At 36.2% G+C, this 21369-nt stretch overlaps 1 protein-coding gene across 2 annotated transcripts in view; it reads left to right on the plus strand.

The window, feature by feature from the left end:
• Window positions 1–4895: 4895 nt before the first annotated feature.
• Window positions 4896–21369, plus strand: part of LOC131070936 (uncharacterized) — a 98655-nt gene continuing 82181 nt past the window's right edge. Inside the window, exons 1-3 of one of the 2 annotated variants that reach the window (XM_058006630.2) lie at window positions 4896–5263; window positions 13815–13885; window positions 14091–14229. In XM_058006630.2, coding sequence (XP_057862613.1) covers window positions 5095–5263; window positions 13815–13885; window positions 14091–14229 — 379 coding nt within the window. In that variant the 5' untranslated portion in view covers window positions 4896–5094. The remainder of the gene's footprint in view (window positions 5264–13814; window positions 13886–14090; window positions 14230–21369) is intronic. The other variant, XM_058006632.2, reaches the window with a different exon arrangement.

The raw sequence follows: 21369 nt of genomic DNA on the forward strand, positions 1-21369 counted from the left end.
GAGAAGATTCATAGTAGCTTTGGAAAACAAGTCCTAGGGAGTGCAAATTCCTTCTTATGAAAGCGTAGAGCATGGACCCAACAAAAACAAGCCAAGGGAAGACCCTGAACATGAATGAGAGGGTACCACCTGAGGTTATACTAATTGAAAGATAACCCATCTCAAAAGCTAAAGCCATCCCACGAGAGCCAAGGCTTAATGACTTTCCAAACACACCATATACTTTTGGCAACAAAAGTGTCTTTGATTGGAATGACTCTTGGTATAACAAGAAGGGTCTGGAGGCCAAAACCCTTCTAGGTTGGCCCATGAGCTAAGAAGTCAAAGGAAATGTAGTGTTTGAGAAGAAACATCTAGGCCTCATTCCTAGAAATGGCATGAACAATCCATTTAGCACAGAGGGCTAAACCTTGTCTCCAAGTAGAGAGGAGACCCAACCCACCAAAATCCCATAGAAGATAACAAAAATCCCAAGCCACATGATGAAAACCTTTATGATCCTTAGAAGAGGCCCACAAAAAATCATGAAGAAGCTTCTCAAGTTTCAAATATGACACATTGGAGGGAGCCCAACATGAAGAGTAATACACATAGGTGGTCACCAATATTTTAGAACACATCTAGAATTTACCAACGAAGGACAAAAGCTTAGTAATCTAGTATGATAGCTTCTTCACAATTCTAGCAAGAATAACATTCTAAAGCTCAATTGGAGATGCTTGAAAGGAAAAGGGAATGCCTAGGAAGCAAAATATTTCCTTGTGGTCAATCCACGTCCACTCATACCCATGAAGCTATGAAGGCGTTGGAAGGAAAGACTAGCGATAACACTGCGTTTTATGCCAGTGTCTGACAAAACTAGAAGCTAAGCAAAAAGTGTCAAGACACTGAAGAGCTTCCTTGACATTTTGCTCCTCCTCAATGAGAGTGATAAATGAGATCCACAATATGCCCATTGACCAGTTGATTAGATGACTCTGGCAAGGCAATACCTCAAACTTTCCTAGAAGAGATAGAGTTTGCTAGCAAATAACCAAAACCTTCAACAACAAGAACATACAACGAGGGAGCAAGAGGGAAACCCTAGGGGATAGAGAGATTCCAGAAATAGATGATTGGTCACCATTAATGGTGATGCAAAAGATGCATCCCAAAAAAGAATTTTCACAAATTGAATGAAATGAGGGCCAAAACCAAGGAATCCCAACATAACCAGAATGAAAGACCATTCAATATGATCATAGGCCTTGCCAAAGTCAATTTAAAAAAAAAAGGTCTATCTATGTTGAATGTCAAGCTCACTCCATACCTTCTTAGACTATAATAATAGTATCCAGTTTAAACTTGGATTTGATGAAACCCTTTTGTTTCAGATGAACAATTTAAGGGGGCATATGACAGATTTTCAGAGCCAAGGCCTTGGTTATGATCTTGTATGAAATGTTGAGGAGGGAAATCAATTGCCAATTGAAAATATCTTTTGAAATGCTAAGTTTAGGTATGAATTTGATATTGCCTTTATTGATTAACTTACCTAAATACTAGTTTGGAAAAGCCTCCAGGTAGACTTTATGAAGGTCAGAACCCACACAAGGCCAAAGGGCTTTGTAAAATTCACATGGGAAGCCATCACAACTAGGAGCCTTATCATTGGCCATATAGCTGACAACCTCTTTCAAATCCTCCAAGGTGAGCAGTTGCTCATAAAAGTTAAACTAGGCCTTAGAGAGCTGACATGGCACAACTTTGAGACAATCTTGGAGAGCCCAATCTCTCTCTATAGAAGCATTCTGAGTAGTGAACATTTTCTCATAATGGTGAACAAATGATTGGAGAATGTCCAATAGCTCAGAGAGCATCATCTATCTTTCTCTGATTCTTTTAATGCTTGGTGAAGAATGACGAGCTCAAAAAGCCAGGAATTTTTTTTTAGAAGCTTGGTCACCAACTTTTAACCAGTAAAGTTTGGCTTTGATTTGAGCTCCTTTAGTAGAGTGGGCATCAACAATTTGCTTCTGCTAATACAAATGAGCCACATGAACTTGCAAAGTAGGTGAGAAAGGATCAACAACAAAATCTTGTGACATGTCAGAGATCCGAGGTGGTAGCCTCATAGGATTATTAGTGAAATATAGCAAGTTGTGGCCCATAAATGTGAAGGAAGCATGATGTGCATTGCATAACATAGTTCAACCAAGCAATCCACCCATACTATTGAGTGGGACATCATTTAAGATTCCAAACCCATTGTATGTGGGCCAATATGGGTTTGTGACTCAGTAATGACTTAAAAAAAAACTACATTTTGGAAGCATGTACTAGGCCCACACACCATTCAATGTTGAACTTAATGCGGTAGTGGTTTGATAATGTGATCTTGGGGAGAGGTAAAACAAGTAGAGCTTGAAAAGGATGCAAATGAAAAAAAGAATTGATTTGCAATCATGTCATGAACAAGCTATTTAAGGACTCCGTCATTTCCCACTCAGAAGTTGCTCCACATAAGCCATACAATTTGAGGATGCCAACGATAAGAATTGGGATCATAAAGCCTCGATTTATTATACATGTAAAACCACACTTCCTGCTTGCCAATTGTCCAGTGAAAGGGCACTGAGCCTTCTTTGTCAGACACCACCTCTACCATATTGAAATCTTTGCACACAACTCAAGTGGCAGGGGCCACTGAATCCACAATCCATCACTAGAGGGCAGATCATTCAACAACATTATTGGAAGCATAAATATTAATGATCCCAAAAGAATGATTTTTGATTGACACGAGGATCCATATTAGATGGTGAGTAGGATCAAACCCATGGTCAACAATGTAAGAATGTCATTGGGGCACAAGAAGAGTAACAACCCCACCATAATCAACCTAGTGATTGAAAGCAAAACCAGGTCAACTTGCCAAATAACCTGAGATACAACAGAAAGCATGAAAGAAGCAATCTTAATTTCCTAAAGACATAACACACTAATACCAAGATAATTTTGCAAAGTATCCCATTTGGAGTACTTCCTGGCAAGGTTAGTGAGACCTCTAAAATTCTAAGAAAGAAAATTCATGTAATATATTCTTGCATGCCATCATTATCCTCAAGCAAGGAGAACTGATTCTACAAGAAGTTTGAATCTGTCTGGAACCCAGGCAATCCACTCCTCCATTTTTTTGGAACAATCTCACCTTCCTCCATATGCCCAAAAAGCTTGAGCTGAAAGCACCAAGGCTTGCTAAGGAGTTCACACTAGAGGTTGATGAACTAAAGCCTCAATATTATTGGAAACAATACTTTTTCTCCCCTCCTTCAAAGGATTTGAAACTAGAGGTGGCAAATAAAAAATTGAGGGTTCTTGAGGCTTGATGGACACAGTTCCAAACAAGGTGGCCTTGCCCTTACGTGTCACCATTGTCCATTTTTCTTCAGATTTGTTTGCCTTTGTAGAGGCGCACATAAGCTCTGTAACCTTGGGAGGGGTTTTAGCTCTTGGAGTTGCCAAAGGGCAATCCTTGATCTTGCACTCGATAGATTGACATCAAAACCATGTATTGGGTAGATTCATATAAAACACATGTTGGGTGGGTCAAAGACCTCCTATCTGAATATCAATTGTATCCTTGAGGTCATGAGATAAGTCAACCTCAACACACACCCTTTTTTGGGGTTGAGCATGATAGAATTGGTTTGGTTCGATGCAAATAACCTTCCCAAGGGAAGCAACAATGGAAGAAAGAAAATGCCAATAAGGCAAAGGAAGACTAAAGAACTCAACCCAAACTAGGGCTTGGAGTTACTTTTCATTAAAGATACAAAAGTTTTAGGACCAGGGCTGAAAAACAAGTAAGGGTGACCTAACATATCGCGGGCCATTCTGAAAAACGAGTTGGACATGGTTAATCTAGACAAAATGAAATAGAAAACAACCTTTGGTAAAGGTTTTGAATGCCTAGCAGATCCTATGAGGGTTCCATGCCTTGGTAACTCAATCCCAAAACATGCTTTTAGAGGGGACGCTCCCAACAAAATACCCAATAAGCATAAATTACTGTAACCATTGACATGCATAATCAAATTTTAGAGCGGATAAAACTACATCTAGAAGATTATCAAAAGACATACCTTATGAAAAATTTTCAGAACAAATTTGTGAAACTGCTTGTATAATGGAACCACTCACATCAGACCCTAAAACATCAACACCAACATCAACTACTTGCTTGAAATAAGCTGTGGCCATTAGGGGAAGAGCACCAGTAGCCGTCATAGCTAACTTCGTGCACTCACTGATCCTAAACGATACGTCAGATTTTGATTTTTTTTTAGTTGTCTTTGTATGCGATTTAACTGCTTAAACCTATTGATCTGGCTTCTAGGTAGTAATGATGCACAATGTGGAATCAGGTATGCGCACAAAGGTCAAAAAGTACACATTTTAAAGTGTTGCCTGATACCTAACTAAAGATGTTCCAGTAACCATCAACTCAAAATCACTAGTACTTGTTGACAAATGTCCCAATAGTGGTGCACAAATGTTCCAATAGTGGTACACAAATGAGACAAATGTTCCAATAGTTGTGCACAAATGTTCCAATAGTGGTACACAAATGAGACAAATGTTCCAATAGTTGTGCACAAATGTTCCAATAGTGGTACACAAATGAGACAAATGTTCCAATAGTTGTGCACAAATGGGCCAATTAATTACAAAAAATGATTGACTATTGGTACAAAACAAATTTATTATTGGTGTTTTCACTATAACGGCTATTGAGGGGTCAACATGACAATAAGGTGACAGTTATTAGAACTATGTTATGTATTAGTGCTCTTCCCTAAAAGACTTAAAAAGTCCTGTTCCCACTATTAAAAAGGAATTCCCTTAGAAATGAAGCGGTTGATTCAATATTCATCAACCTCTACTAACGACATTGAGCGTGGCAGTGAGGTGAAGGGGCAACTAACTAGCAATCCAAGCTGTGTCTACCACTATTAAGAAACGATTCTTCCTGCCAGGGATGTGTAGCTCATAATCTGTTTCGTAGTTAGAAGATTGTCTAAAGCACACAACAATTCAAAGGAAAGAAAAGAAATGGCAGACGCGCTTGGGGTCTGCAATGCGTGTGGATCGCGGACAAGGTGCTCATACAAGCATGCCACAATCGTTATCTGTTGCTTAAATGTGGTCACACTCATTTTCCTGCTACAGGCGTTGCTGGCTCCTTTCTATAGAAAATCTCAGATGCGTCAGGGCATCCCAGGTACATTCCCACCCAAGATTAGCAATTTACTTTTGAACTTCAAATACCATCAACATTTTTTTGAATTCAAGTCTGCAAATATTGTATTCTGATTACTCAATTTTGTTTTTTTTGGAGATTATATGGAGGAAATTCTCTAGATTTATGGTGAAATATCGAATTTAAATTCTCTGGATTTGTGGTGAAATATCGAATTTAAATTCTTTTCCCTTTTTTTTCCCGAAATTTCTAAACTTTCTTCGTATTGAATTATACAAACAAGCACGCTTATTTCAACCATATATCTGAAAATAGCCACAAGCACGATCTCCACACAAAGGGCCCTAAGTCTGATAAACATTACAATTTTAAGAAAGTAAACAAATAATTTAAAAAACCACTATCAGACTTGAGGGTTCAACAGTTCACGAAATTGAGTGAATACGCTTCTGAAGATGTCTGAGTTTTCTTTGCTTTAATATCTGGATCAATCTACTTGATCCATCAATGATTTTTCTCATCCTGGTGAAACGTTGTTGTAAACAAAACTTACATAATTGTTTCCAGAAGCATACTCACTCAAAGAAATCTCTATTAGTAGAGCAGGAATCATGGAAAACTGAAAAGACAAGACTTTTAAAAAAAAAATCCGCTACATTTCCAGAGAAAATGTGACATCTTATATTTGGCAATTCAAGTACAACTTTCTCGTTTTAACTGAGGTCAGCCCCGTGCCAACCTTAATGATGGTGATATGTTTGTGTTGGCCATTCTGGCCACGACTTTCTAATCTGAGTACGATTACGGAAAAGAAAAACAATGGACTGGAAAAAACACAAATAGATTTTCAATTTGTTCATTTTACTGTAGAACAGCACAGTGACAAAACCTAGATGGCGGCTGTTGCAAAAAAGTAGGTGATGCTAAAAAATTCATGGATAATATGAATACTGTCGATAGGTGTATAGAAAATAAATGCTTCCTGGGCAAATAACCTAGGTTAAAGTAATTGATTAACCATAAGAAACAAATCAGCCTAGAATTATGCGCTGACATAGATTATGTGACAAAAGTATGCTGGTGAATAAGCATTGAAAATAATGAAGAAGATTGGGGTACTTGGCTCTAGGATTTAATGTAGAATATTTGGTGAAAGATTACTCTTGTTGATTTGCCCTTGTAGCTCATGCTCAGAATTGTATCAGATGACACCTGTCAAACTGGAAAATTCAGGATCTGCGAAAATGATCTTAATGCTGGTGAATTTGACCTCTGTTTGTGGAAATGATCTGAACACTTAAAACACCTGGAATCTGTTCAATTCAGTGGCTGGAACCCGTGTCTGAAATACTGGTGGTGTTGATGAACATGTTTAGGAGTTTGCTACACCCCTTAGCCAAAGCCTTGGATCTGAGTTAATGGTTCGTACAATGGTTGAAGACACACCAAGCAATCATGCATTATATCTAGTCACTGTAAATGCTGATGTCATGTTGATGCAAATACTCTTCTTATAATGATGCAATTTTTAACTAAGCTCTCTTGATATTCCCGGATGATTCAAATGAATTAGAGTTTGTCCTTGTATGCAACACCCTATGATGCAAGTTTAAAATTTTCACGTTCAAGCCAGCAAATGTTGAGGTCATGCTATTCTAATTACTGATGATGCAACGTTCAACAGAGGTCTCTTGATCTTCCTAGATGATTCAAATGAATTAGGTTTTCCCTTGCATGCAACACCTCATCATACAAGTTTAAACATTTCACATTCAAGCCAGAAAATAATGGCTAGTTGGAAGGGAGGTGTCTTCGGCCCAAGATAAAATTTGAATTTGGAAATCAGGGGCCATTTTTGAACAAGAGATTTGACCCCGATTCATTTTTGTGCCTTGGACATGACTTAGGATAATGACTAGATAGATTTTGGGGCAGGACTGATCCTTGGAGATATGTGAAGGTAGTATCGGGTTTGATTGAGGTTAGTTGCCAACTTTTACACAAAAATATGGCACTTTTACAAGTCATTGTGACTGGGACAAATGGGCCAAAATGAGTTTTGTTAGCCCTGTTTTTAAACTTGCCAAATTTTAAATTTTAAAGTCTAAACTATTGCGTTGAGTACTTCGTAATAAAAAAGGTCTCTGATTGTCCTCACATTCTAAGTCTCTTGCCATTTTGGAGTGAGGTTGTTGATGGTCTCAGTCAAAATCCTAGGAGAAGTCATCCAATTCACCAAGATTTATGAAAGCAATGAAATTTTGAAATCCATGCTATGTTATGCTAAATCCTTTTGTGGGAACATTTCTGGTAGTATTTTGGCCAATGTGGCAAGTTTTTCAGGCCAGTACGCCTTACAGTTTGGGAGATATTAAACTTTCAATTTTTTGACAGTTAATTTGTGGAAACAAGTAAGTCGAAGGTTTTGTTTGTTTTAAATGGAATTAGATTTATGGGTTTTGGTCGTAATAGTATCATCAACGAGCTGACAAAGTTTCATGAGAAAATGTTGACCTGACCAGAATTTATAATTGTTTCTCTGTTGCTGCTTCTGAAGGTTTATCAGAGAAAGGTTAATTAATTTCTTTGTGAAATTAATAAAATATGTTTAAAAAGTAAGGTTTTTGACAAAGTTGGGAATTGAGTCTCAAATAGCTTTTTTTCGAGTAGTCCCTAACATTTGGAAAAGAGAAGACTTTTGTGAAGGTTAGAAATTGAGCCTCAACTGCGCACCTTTATGTCAATTTCTAACCTGTGGAAAAAGTGAAGGTCAGGAAATAAGCTTCAATTACAGACCTTTTAATGAATTCCAAATCATTCGAAAATTGTAGGTTTTGTTGCAAGATTTTGACAAGTTAGAAATTAAGCCACAACTTGTTAGCATGCTCAGTTTTTAACAAGTTAAGAACTCCTTTTCACACCAACAAAGGATATATGGCAAGTTAGTTATCGTAACAAAAATTAATACCAAGAACAGCTCTCTTCATGAAGTCTTTTGAAGCTAAAACAAAGGTTTTAAAAATACCTAATGGCTTGAAAGCAAAGTATGGGAGCTTGACAAAACATGTGAGACCATTGTTAAATGCCTCAAAAAGATCTTGCAGTGCAACAATTGCAGAATATGTATAAAATGATGCCTGAAAAAGACTTTAGAAGTTTATAAGCAAATGCAATTGGATTTTGTATAGACACATTTGCAAACCTTTGTCAGCATTATCCTATGGATGCCTGAATAAATGTTTTGAAATGGATTATGCTATTGCATCAAAGCATATTAGAAAGAAGGTTTTGGTTAGACATTATAGTTTTGAGAATGCTCTAGTATATATGATAGGTGAAGAATCAAAGCGTACAAATGGCACCTGAACTGTTTAATATAATGACTCCAATAGATGCACTATCATGGAGCGCACTGATTGCAACACATGCACAAAATAGATCTGTTGAAAAGGTTTATAGAAATTCCTGAGCAAAACTTTGTAGGTTATACACTAAATGGATTTGTTGAAAAGGTATTCGAAACTCTCAAGCAAATACAAGCGATAGGTGTGAAGTCGAGTTCCACTGTTCCACTATATTCATCAACATTCCCTTAGCTGGGCCAGATGGGGAAGTATGGCATGTGAACTGTTTGAAATAATGGCATTATCACATGGAATGCAATAGTTTTTTGGATATGTGCAAGATTGAGGCGTTAAAGAGGCCTTCAAAACTTTTAAACAACAAATGCGATTTGTAGCTGTAAAATTAAATTTCCCACCTTTGCTAGAGCCCTTTCAAACTTGTGTGGCATAGTGAAAGTTTTTTGGTAGAGGAAGTTTGTCATATGTTTTAATTAGCAAATATAATTGGCAAGTGTAAATTTCAGTTTTTGTCAACATATGGAGTTGACAAGGCGCACATAAATTGTTTGACAGAGTACCTCAAAGAGACATCCTTTCATGGAATACTGCGATTGGAGGTCATGTACAAAATGTATTTTTTGAAAAGGTTTTAGAAACTCTAAAGCAAATACAATTGGCAGACAATAATAACAAAACAAGGCGTTGAAAAAACTCTAGAAACTTTCAAGCAAATGCAATTGGCAAGCGCAATGCCAACTTGACAATTTTTACTAGCATTCTGCTTGCCTGCGCTAAAATGGGAATCGCATGACAGATAATGGACATCCATTAAAATGTGAAAGATAGAGGAATGAAAAGATACTCGGATATAGTTGGTTCAAAGGCCATAAAATGGCATATGCTTTTGTGTAGGAGACAGATCATATCCATAGACACAAGAGATCTATGCAAAGTTCGAGAAATTGGCTGGGCAAATGAAGGCAGTAGGATATTTCCAGATTCAAGAAATTTACTTAATGCTATTATTTATCTACCGTCATAGTAAAAAGTTAGCAATTGCATTTTGGTTTGTTAAACACGACCCTTGGAAATAGTTATAGTGCCCCGGTAGACACATGCAAAATGTGGAATCATAGACAAAACACATGAATTGTTTAATAGAGTGCCTCAAATAAATGTCATATCATGAATGCAATGCTCTCACAATATATTATAAAATGAATTTATTGCAAACCTTTTTAAACTTTCAAAGAAAATATGCTCCGTAGGTGTGAATATTAGTCTTGCTAAAGACAATAATGGTAGTATTGCATGTTTAGTGGATTTACAAGAAGCAATTTTTGGATATGCTATGGAGAGATGCCATAAGGCATAGGCCAATGCATTCTTCAGAGAAGATAAGTCACACCCACAAAGGTACATAATTTATGAAGAATTAGAGAGATTGTTCGGGGAGATGAAGACCATGGGGTATGTACCCGACCCAACATTTGTGCTAAATAATGTTGAGAGAGCAAAAATAACGCATCCTTTGTCTACATAATGAGAAATTACCAATTACGTCTAGATTTATCAACACATACTCAGCCACAACTAGTAGGAATATTAAGAACCTTACAGCCTGTGATGATTGCAACTCTATCACCAATTTCAGCTTCAAGATTATTGCAAAGGAGATTGTTGATAGGGTTCTAGTTGATATCAACATTTCAAAGATGGTTTATGTTTTTGTGAAGATTTTAGGTGATGCTATGTGAAACAAGGTGCACCTGAGGCTTATATGATAATAGTCGAGGCTTATATGATAATAGTCTTGAATATATCAGATTCCTGTTGCTAGCTAAGGTAGAAATCAAGGAGGATGACCTCAATCTCTATTTGATGATTCTTAATGGTAAGGGTGGAATGGAAACGAAAGGGAAAACAATCTCATATTGGAATCTAAATGTTTTTAAATGGTAAATGAAAATTGCATCTCATAATTGATCACAATGTGAGGTGAATGAAACTTTGAAAATATTTAGATGAATGCACATGCCACGTCAAGGAAACATATCTATAGCTACATCAAATACAATGATTGCAAATAATATCTAGAAAGAATAAGAAGAAGATTCCTTGAAACTCTTTTATCAAATGTTCTTCACTAGTGTAGAATCTGATTCTGTCACCATTGTTAGTGTTTTTGTGGCATGCTTTTGTTTATCAGAACTCCAAAATGGCAAAGAAACCCATGACTACATTATTACAAGGGCAAAGGGAGCAAATGAAGATAGAAAGTTACCTCAACAAAGACCCATAACTCAAAAGCTACATGTTTTTAGTTACATTTTTTTAAAAGTGACTTTGTCACTTGATGTAAACAAAAGTTAGAAAATGGACCTAATTTCTAAATTTTTTATGTAAAATATAACTATATAAGGTTCATTATATTATTTTTAACTATTATATTTTAAAAGGTTAGTTAGGAAGTAGTTAGAAAGTGGTTACTAGGTGGCTATCAAGAGGAAGCCTATAACTATTCCAAATTGTAAAGGGGACTTTTACAGAGGGGAAACTTTGGAGAAATTTTTAGAGAGACTTTTTGATGACTTTTGGCTTTACACTTTGTACAGAAAGGTTTTATGAAATTGTATAGTTTCATAAAGATAATACATAATACTTTTGGCTTGTATTTGTTAAATGCATTTTTGGGTTATTATTTCTAGTTGTTCATATGTCAAATTGGTAATCCCTTTATGTTTAGGTGGAAATCATTTGTTATCTATTGAAATGCTCACTAATACATACAATTGATGTAATGAAACACAGCTATATCTTGGTATCTTGGTTTAAATGTGTTGAAAGTTGAAACTACTCATCTCTTCGTATGTCGAGATTGGTTACCTTTCTTTCATCATCATTGCATAACAAAACACATTTTATGGTAAAACCCCCTTGTAATCTATCGTCAATTGTGAAATCTCAGTTGGTATTCATATGTCTACAGTTGGGGTTTCTGTTAATCAGTTTTTTTTAGTTTTTCTCTTTTCTCCTTTTTGTACTTTCAGGTTAAAAGTACATAGAAACCTTAAAAATCCATCATACGAGGGAGCTGCCCCTTTCAAATGCAGAGGATAGTTGTTACCTCAATAACAACTTATCCAACTGTTGGGATATTTTTCACTGCTTGTTCGGTGAGTCACATTAAAATCTGCAGTGACAAATCTGTTTACCAACAAGTCCAAAACAAAGGGGAAAAATGCAAGGTATGCAATCTTCACCCTTACAATAATAAATGTAGGGCATTGAGCATTTAAGTTTTTGATGATAACTAAATCTGGCAATGGAGGGCATTTTATTGGTTGTATGATAGGCCTTATTTCAGCTGCAGGTATCCATTTGTTAATCTAATTAATTATTAGGAGAAAAAACACTTGTTTATTTGACTAGATACTTTGCGGGTACCCTGCTATATCTGTATCCCACATATGCAATACAGATCCACATATGGATACTGCAGTAATAGGCATCCAGTATGCTGCCTTTTGCAGGTCATATACAGACACATCTTGGATATGGCAGTGCAGTATTCATGAAAGGTACTTGTTATCAGGTTGCATCCATATAATAGCTAGATATATTTGGATATACATCATCTTCTTGATGGAAAAAAAATGGTCAAGGAGTATTAATCCCACAAAAGTTTAATTACATATCGAGAATTTCTAATGTGGGTTGGGTAATTTCTACAGTTGCTTTAACAGTTGAATACAGTGAGTTATAATTTTATTTCCATGACATGAAAGGAAATCTAAACATCTCAATCTATAATTTTTAGTCAGCTATTTAAAACGGATGATCTAAATGTTTAACAAGATTCTGGAGGCTAAGAAAGCTACTTAAAGAATCTATTTTCATGTAAAGAAAAGTGGTTTCAAGTCTTTTGAGTGTTGTTGAGCACTGCATCAACCATTTCAAACCAAGGACATCATAAGCATCCTTTTATAAAGTTATGTTTATAAAACATTATCGTCTCCTAATTTGCTAATAGCATTTTTCAATTTTATTCTGTAGAAAATTATGGTTTTTTCTACAAATATGTATTTGTCTATGTAATATAGTATGGCAAGGTCCCCGGAAAACTGCCATATCAGTAGCAATAGCTGCATCTGTGTCAACATCCCTGTATACTGGTAACTTTGGTTTGTTAATTTTCTTTTTCAAAACCTTCTTTTTTGCTATATGTGTTTATGTCTGTGTAATTTCATTTGAGGAGTCCCCTGGAAAACTGCCATATCAGGACCAATAGCTGCATCTGTGGCTGTAGGGCTGTATATCGTTAACTTCAGTTTGGTATTTTTTTTTCTTCAAAACCCCTTTTTTTGGTACTACGCTTCTTATGCTACTATTCTGACCACAGCGAATGAGAGCAGTCAACCACAGGTACCTGCTACACACTTTCATTGGTTTTCTCTTTTACAAGGAGACCTCCATTGCTCGGGTTTTAGTTTAAACTTTAAACATTAATAATTCTAGCAATCGCTTGCCTTTGTACCTTTTAGAACATCAAATGGAAATTCTTTGCACCTGTCTAGTATGATGGCTTGCCTGGAAACTGATAAATCCATGCAATGAATCCTGAAAGCTGTTCGTCATTCACTGCATTTCTTTGTGCTTCCACTGGATTTGCATGTGTGGATGTTTTTTCAATTTGTTTCATCAATGATTCTGAAGAATCTTTGTGATAAAAGGAATGAAGCTTACTCATATAGCTACCTGTTTAGGGTTTAAAATCTGTTCAATTTTGTTAGCTGCTTCTTTGGTAGAAATAAACCATGGGTTTTTTTCAGGAAGAAAACCCTGATTTGAAGTTTTTTAATTGTAAGTTGGGAAATTATAATATGTATTGCACTGACAACGAACTATTGAATTGACACTGATTTGTGCCTAAAATTGATGTACAGTAAAACTATAAATCAGGAAGTTTAGAATATTTATTGCATTGACGTTGAATTTTCATTTTACTTTGTGTTATGCTTTTAATTGATTAGGAGTAAAGCAATATATGAAGTGACTAATAGATGCTGTTTAGGGATTTATCAGCATTCATTTCAGACATCACAATGTGTTTTTGTTCTAACAATTATCTGCTAGCAGCTAAAACTAGTTTGAATAGGAAAAACAACATTTACTCAGCATCCTATCTTGATTAGGTTTCCTTTTGATGTTTTGATATAAAATCCCAGAGCGTGCAAAGTTTGTAACAGCAGGTGAAGAAATTCGTCGAGCTATGGAACCTATGGATCTTATTAAAAGAGTGAGAACACCATAACCACTATTCATAAGTTTGTCATATTGAGTATGTTCAGAAGAGTGTATGTTATTGCTTCTATTTGTAAGTAAATACTAGAGATGCCAGTCATTAAAGTCTTAGAATTAGTTATGTTTTTTGATATAAACCTGTACATAGTTGCAGTCACAAACAATGTGGTAGACTTAAAGGTATCAATTTTAGTTTTCAGATTAAAGAACTTCAACTAGAGTCAGAATCTGCATCAGAGAACCAAATACAAAGGAAAGTATCAAGGCAAAACAACGCTGCTGAGATTTCAAAGCGTCTTAATGATTTGCGATCATCTACTGACCAAAATAGTCAAAAAGGTGATTAGCTGGGTAATACTTGCAAGTATCATTTTTTTACAAATTTCTTGTTCTTTTTGATATTTCATGTCAACACTTTTCTGAATCAGAAAGCAGAAATCTGACATGATATGTAGATTTGATTTATTCAAGCCAGCATGTATTCTGTGCTCCAAAATGTCAATGTCCTTTCTAGGTTCTAGTCTATTCTTGAATTTTTAGGTTATTTGTGGACCCTTAATGCTTGGATTTTCCTCAAGTCTATTCAATTTGTATCTTTGAGAACATGTTTGCATATTAAAATATTTAAGATTAGTTTTTTAAATAAATTGTACTGTCAATTATTCAGGGAACAAATTTTCTTACTGAGTTATAAAAATGAATCTTTGGTTTCTATCTTTTTCACAGAAAAGTGATAGAAGATAACAAATGCAAAACTATAACAAGAAGCTTGGGTTCAATTAGAACAAATTTTGCTCTTCCAAGTTGTCAAATAAGTAATACTCGCATCACCTATTTTTAAGTGCGTAATGTATCATGGTATCATCATGCCAAATTTTGATCCGGCCATTATTAATGTGTCAAGACATGAATTTTAGGGATTAGGTATGGCAGGCTATTTTGATAACCTAGGTATTTAAAGAAGTTATCCAAGTTTGTTTTTTCCAATAGATGACTGTAATGTTCATTTCATATGTCAAAAGGTCCCAAGTGTTGTCATTAGGTGCAATGACAAACAAAGGCCGAAATTTTAATATCCTTACAATCTATGTGCCCAAGGCACTTATTTATAAGCCCTCTGGAGGCAGTTTTAAGGGATAAAATAATAATATAATATTTGCATAAGAATGTTGTTTTAAAATAACCCTATCTCTATCCGTTGTCAAAGAGGAAATAAATCTACTTTTAAAGCAATCTATTCCTAAAATAAATATTTATTGACCAACCTGTTAGACTCATTTTGTGACTGATTTGATTCCCTATAAATATGTTTCTTATCCTTATCCTTCTTGGGAGGGAATCTTGTAGACTGAAACTTGCTTCTAGAAGTAGAAGCCTCCATGTCGCTAGCCTTCTTGATGGCTTCTTGCAATGTAGTTGGATTGAGTGCCTTAATCCAACCTCTCAGAGGATCTGTAAGGCTATCCATGAAAAGAACCATAAGCCTCCTCTCTGAAATATCTGTGACTAACACTGAGAGTCTCTGAAAATCAGCCACATAAGCATCTACTGAACCCCTGTGTTCCAGCTGAGCCAATTCCTTGAAGTGCAACTCTAGGTCTTTCTTGTCAAATCTCTCAATGAGTCTCTCTGTGAACATAGCCTTAGAGGTGATTTGATCATGACCTATAGTGATCATCCCATGGTGCCACCACTTGTCTGCAATATCATCTAGGTGTATTGCTGCATACTTGATTGCTTCTTCTTCTAGCATTAGATTGAGCTGAAAATAAGTATCTGTCTTCTGTACCCAAGCTCTAGCCGAAGTCTTCTCTGAGCCGTCATAGTAGGGAAGGGTTAGTTTCCGAACCTCCTGCAAGTCATAGTTATTTTTTCTTCCTCTAACAGGGGGTCTATGCTTAATTTAAGGTCAATGAAGTCTCTGAGTGATATAGCAGGTTGAAAATATGGATCTCCATCCATCCAATCTTGTAATCTCCCCAAATTAAGGATGCCCTAATTCTACCCTAATTGAAGGGAGTAAGGGTTAAAGTTACTTGTTGCCTTGACTGAAACCCCCTGCAATAGGTTAGGAAACATATAATAACCATATTTCATTAAATAGATCCATTAACTAGGAAACATTATTCATGCATGTGTAATGTATACATCTAGTTACAATATTTTATTATGTTGAGAAATCAGTCATAGAGAGCATAGAAGAGGCTGACTAGATAGGATGCCCTAGAGACCCTCTACCCTAGGCCCAAGGGCAGATCTCATTCTCCCTTGGCCTCATGTGGCCAATACCATATGAGATGGAATACCCAGTGAGGTATCCTATCACCATTTTCCCTAATCATGTCATCCTTGTCCTATGCCTCATTATTTACACATCATTTCATTATGACAAAGAGCATGAGGGCTGTCACAGTAGGGTGCCCTGGAAGTCTATCCTTTATAGGCCCAAAGGCAGCACCCTCTGCACCCCTTTGGCTTCATGGGACTCCCCGGTGGCGTGCCTAAAAGGTGACCCCATCACCATTTTCCTCTAACTGTAACTTCTCTTCCTCTATCATAACTAGTAACACTCTGAATAAACCAACAGTAGAATCTCATAATTTAGATTTATTATAGCAGATATGAACAGAATATATTGTCTAACAAGGATATACAGAATATCAGCCTTATCCAATTAAAAATATGCAGAATATCGATATGATCAACATGCAAAAATATACAGATACTCTTATGCAGAAAGTCATAAATATTGCTACAGCATTAGATGTATGTGCACTGATACTAATACCAACTGGAGTATTAAGTCCGACTGCTGAGAGAAATGTCTGATCTCTATATATAATCAGAAACCTTCGATGATTGAATGATTGATGAATAGTTGATTGAATGAATTCCTTTGATTGGATGATTTGAGGTATTGGTGAGTGATAATGTAATGAAGGTTGGTTTGATATATTGGTGAATGATGATTGAATGTATGCTGATTTGATAGAATGGTTTTCTGATTGATGGTTGCTTGATTTGAACGATTGGAATGATGATTGATAAGTGATCATTGAATAATTGGAATGATCTCTTTTATACTTCATTGGTAAAAGGGTCACCACCTTTCATAAGACTTGAGTCACCACTCTTCATTGCTACCTTTTAAAATAATATATTCTTTCCGAATTTTTCTCTCTTCTTCCCGCCCTCAAATGAAACCTTCTTCCCTTTATATCTTCCATTGTGAGGGAGAAGTCACACCCCTTCAACATGCCTGCCCTTTGAAAGAGTCACAACCTTTCTCACCACCCTTCAAAAGAGCTACAACCTTTCATAATTTCTGCCCTCCTTTGGAAGAGTCACTTTCCTTATTTACTTCTTATTCCTTCCTTCTTCGATTGACTCTTATTTGATTCACATGCTCCTTCTCTCTTTTATCCTCCATCTCCCCTCTCAAATGAGGTTCTCTTCTCCCTTTTATATCTCATGTTCAAGGGAGTCACAACTTTTCATTTCATTCCTTTTGACCATTCATTAGCTTAGTTAAGTTTTAATTATATTTAATTTTATATTCTAATTTAAATGTTATATTTATTCTTTGTATTTTAATTTTATTATTATTATTTATATTGAATCCTATTTCAAAGTGTGGACATTACAAATCTTGCATAATTTAATTTTGCAAATCTGTAACTTGGGCTTCATTTTCAGCCTATGGTTGAACCCTAGGTGGGAAACTTGGCATAAGGGGCCTCAAATTAATTATTCTTGTTTTCTGATTTGCATTCTTGTTATTGCTAAGTTATTCCCTTATTCATTGTTATCATTTTTACCACCTTTCTATCTGTTGTGATGTTTTCACACATTGCCCCATTGCAAATGGGGACCCCCACTTTTTTCTACATTCTAGGATAGTTGTAGAGTTTAGTTATTAGCCTTTCATTTGTAAGAGGTGTAGTATCTTAAGTGGCTAGGAGGTAATCAAGTCAAGTCTCTCTCTTGGGATGAATTGAGGTCAGTTAGTTTTCAAGGCTTAAGAAACGAACGGTCCATGATAATCATTTACTTGCAAAATGGAGATGAAATGCAAATTTGGCTAAGGCAAGTTGGTTTCAAGGGTCAATATCCTAAGAAAAGAAAGGGATAGAGTTCGAATTACCATCAAGTGGACCGGAACAAAAGGATTAAGACAGCGAAGTTGCCATTTTTGGAGGACTTCCGATGAGGCCCTAAAAAGCACAAACTAAGACTTCCTTTGATGCCTACAAAGCATGAACTAAGACTTACTTTGATGCCTTCAAAGCACGACCTAATGTATTTCACTTCCAATGTAGCTCTCAATGTGCGACTTAAGGATTTCACATCCTTTGATACCCCAAAAGTGCGACTTAAGGTTTTCACTTCCTTTGATGACTCAAAAGTGTGACTTAAGGTTTTCACTTCCTTTGACACCCCAAATGTGCGAACTAAGGAAATACGATTTTGCAAAGGGGAAACATTTGATATGTGCGACACCTTGAAGAGGCCCACTTAGAAAGAAGAGATGTTGCATGCTAAATTTGAAAGAATAAGAAATAACTCGGCCTAGTTAGATTAAATGATGTATCCTTTTGATGCCTATAAAAGATAGGTTGATCATTTCATTTGATCAACAATAATTATCAGCGAATTTGTTGCACCAAGAGGACAGCAACCGTCACCAAATTTCTGAGCGCTTGAGCAAGGTGAATACATGAAATGATGAAGGCAAAAGGGGGCTGAATTGATCAACTTCATTCATGGCTAGAGGTAAAGATCAATATTTGTCCATGAAGTGAGCAAATCTACGACCTTGTTGGGTCAATAACTGTGAGGTTGGAACTCAACTTTGTCTCTGCCTTAGTTAAAACAGCAACATGGTAATGAACGCTTGGAACAATGAAGTGCTAAAGAATACCATCACGAAGAAGCAAGAGATCAATCATGACTTAGAAGTGCAACAATTTGTCCACTATCCACGATCAGACCTCATGATGTGAAATCTTGGACTTAAAATCCCAAATCAGGTCTTAAGCGATGGAAAATCAGAAATGAAGTGATAATTGTCAAACATAAGAACAGCGATCAGAACACCATTGCGTACCATTTTAGCATATATATCAGATTAGAAAGTTGAAAATGGGTGAAATCAGTATATGTCAAATATATCTAGTGTGTTTGATTGTATCTCTGTAAGTGTTGCAGGTGGCTGATAATGAGAGTGAAGTGGCAAGCTGCAAGCAACATCAAGGCAAAGAGTAGTGATCAACATTAAGTACTCAAGGAAGAGACATGATCTTTTTTAACGACTTGCACTTATATGAGAAGGTTTAAGACAAGAAGTGAAAAATTAAACTCAGACCAGCATCAGCACTCCATTGCACGAGGAGGTAGATTTCAATCGAATCAAGAGTCTTCAACATGGGAAGCAGATTGGTCCATACAATGAACATGAAGATAACATTGTACAATGAAGATCAAGCACACAAGGATGGCTTTTTACAAATATCTTGAATTTCCTCCGGAAATCCAAGAATCAATGCCAGTACATCAAGACAAGAAATAGTTTTAGAAGAGTTAATTAAAGTTAGAAGCTGATGCAATTTGGGAATATCTCCTACCTTTGTCTCATTCATTGATCGAGCTTGGAAATGTTGAGCATCAAGAGATATGCCTCATTCATTCATAACTTGTGATGAGTTACAAAGATCAAGCAAGTTGAGGTGGCGTGTAGTCACAACTTATCCAATCACATCATTCTAAGATAAGGTGTCTAGATTTTAATGTACCTAACTCATCCATGAAAGAGGATAACTACCACACGGGCACAAAGTTCGTTGCACTTACCCTCATCATCTATTGGTCAAATATTCAAGTAAGGACATGTGTCCCATCAAATGTAATTATATCATTGGTCAAGCATTAAATGCTTTGTAATGGGTATAACAAACACTAATTAGTGTTTCAATCTTTCAATCTTGGCCATTGATGTGAATGGTCCTTCATTGTAATGAGAGCACTATGAAAGGCTCCACTCTTTCATTTGTAAAGGTTAATAGAGAATAGATAGCAGATAGAAGTTAGATAGCAAGCAAATAGTTAGAGTAGAGTAGGAAGAGAAGGCAAAGATTGTTGCCAAGACATTGTTGTAATAAGAATGTAAACTTCATTGATGATATGGTGAAATTCTTATGGTGATTCAGCAATTTGCATGGTCTCTACTTCTCATTTAATTTCATGTTGTTTAGGTGAATGGGAGAACTTTGTGCATGGTGAAATGCGTAGTCAACTGGAACCATCTTAGCCAAGCTTAAGCTCAATTATGTCTTTGTCATTGATATGCATCATCTTGAAGGTATCTATGCTTGTAGTGGTGATTTGAAAATCATTAGCTATCCCTAGTTGCACTAGCATTATGGAGATGTTTGTTGCATGTCAGAGCAAAGCTTAGTTGAGTTTCATCAAAGATTGTCTATTGCTCTTACATTCCTAGGATTAGATTAGCTTTCTCAACCCTCATCCTTTTTCCCTTTTTTTTAATCAAGTTAATTTCTACGTTTGAGCGGCATTCAATGCATTCAAAGCATTCAAAATTCAATGTAAGTCCACCTTGTGATTCCAGCAATATCACATCAAACAACTGAGTCTATCCAAGAGCACGTGACCATGGAGTCATCCCACTTGATCACATAGCTTAGCATTTGGGGAGATTTTGTTCAAGAGAGGATAGAATACTTAGTATTTTATTCTGTGTTGCGTGAGTCATAAAACACCCATCAACAAAATTGGCGCTAGGAGGGCTTGATCATTGTGAATGCTCGAACAGTTGAACTCTAGATCTTATCAATTCATATTTGTGGGAGTAATCTCAAGCCTTTTTACTCTCCTCTGCGCTCAACAAAATTAGCCGACAACGAATGCATGAATGTGAACTCTTGAACAAGTGAATTCAGTGGAAAGAAAGAACGTTGGACTATCAATTGGACTTGCAAAAGAATTAAGCAATTCATGCAGATGGAACTAGTTGAGATTTCAAGCTACATTAGAGATTTGCAAGATCTCTCTTATTCCAAAAATCCAAAAAAAAAGTGAAAAACTAGGAAACTCCAAAAAAATAAAAAAATCAGAAAATTCAAAAGGAAAGATTTCTCAATGGAGCAGTAGCATCGCCAAGATGAATAGGAAGTTGATATTCTTCAACTTTGGTGGAGAGTGAATGCACAACTTCATCCACACCGTTTGTCTGAGTTTCCAACACCAGGGCAGTGTAGAATCCATGAAACAAATGAACACGATGAAATGCATTGCTTGACATTCTTGTCAAGGATGGAATCGACAGTACAAGGAAAGATCTTTTGGGATGTCCCCAAGCCAGAGGTGGAATCAGGCAATTTCAGTGCCCCAATGAGCAACGATCCTCTTTCAAGATTCATAGGAATAATTGGAATCAACTTGCTCTGAAAGGTAGATTGCGCT

This window comes from Cryptomeria japonica, chromosome 1, assembly GCF_030272615.1.
Source record: "Cryptomeria japonica chromosome 1, Sugi_1.0, whole genome shotgun sequence".
NCBI classification, from domain to species: Eukaryota; Viridiplantae; Streptophyta; class Pinopsida; order Cupressales; family Cupressaceae; genus Cryptomeria; species Cryptomeria japonica.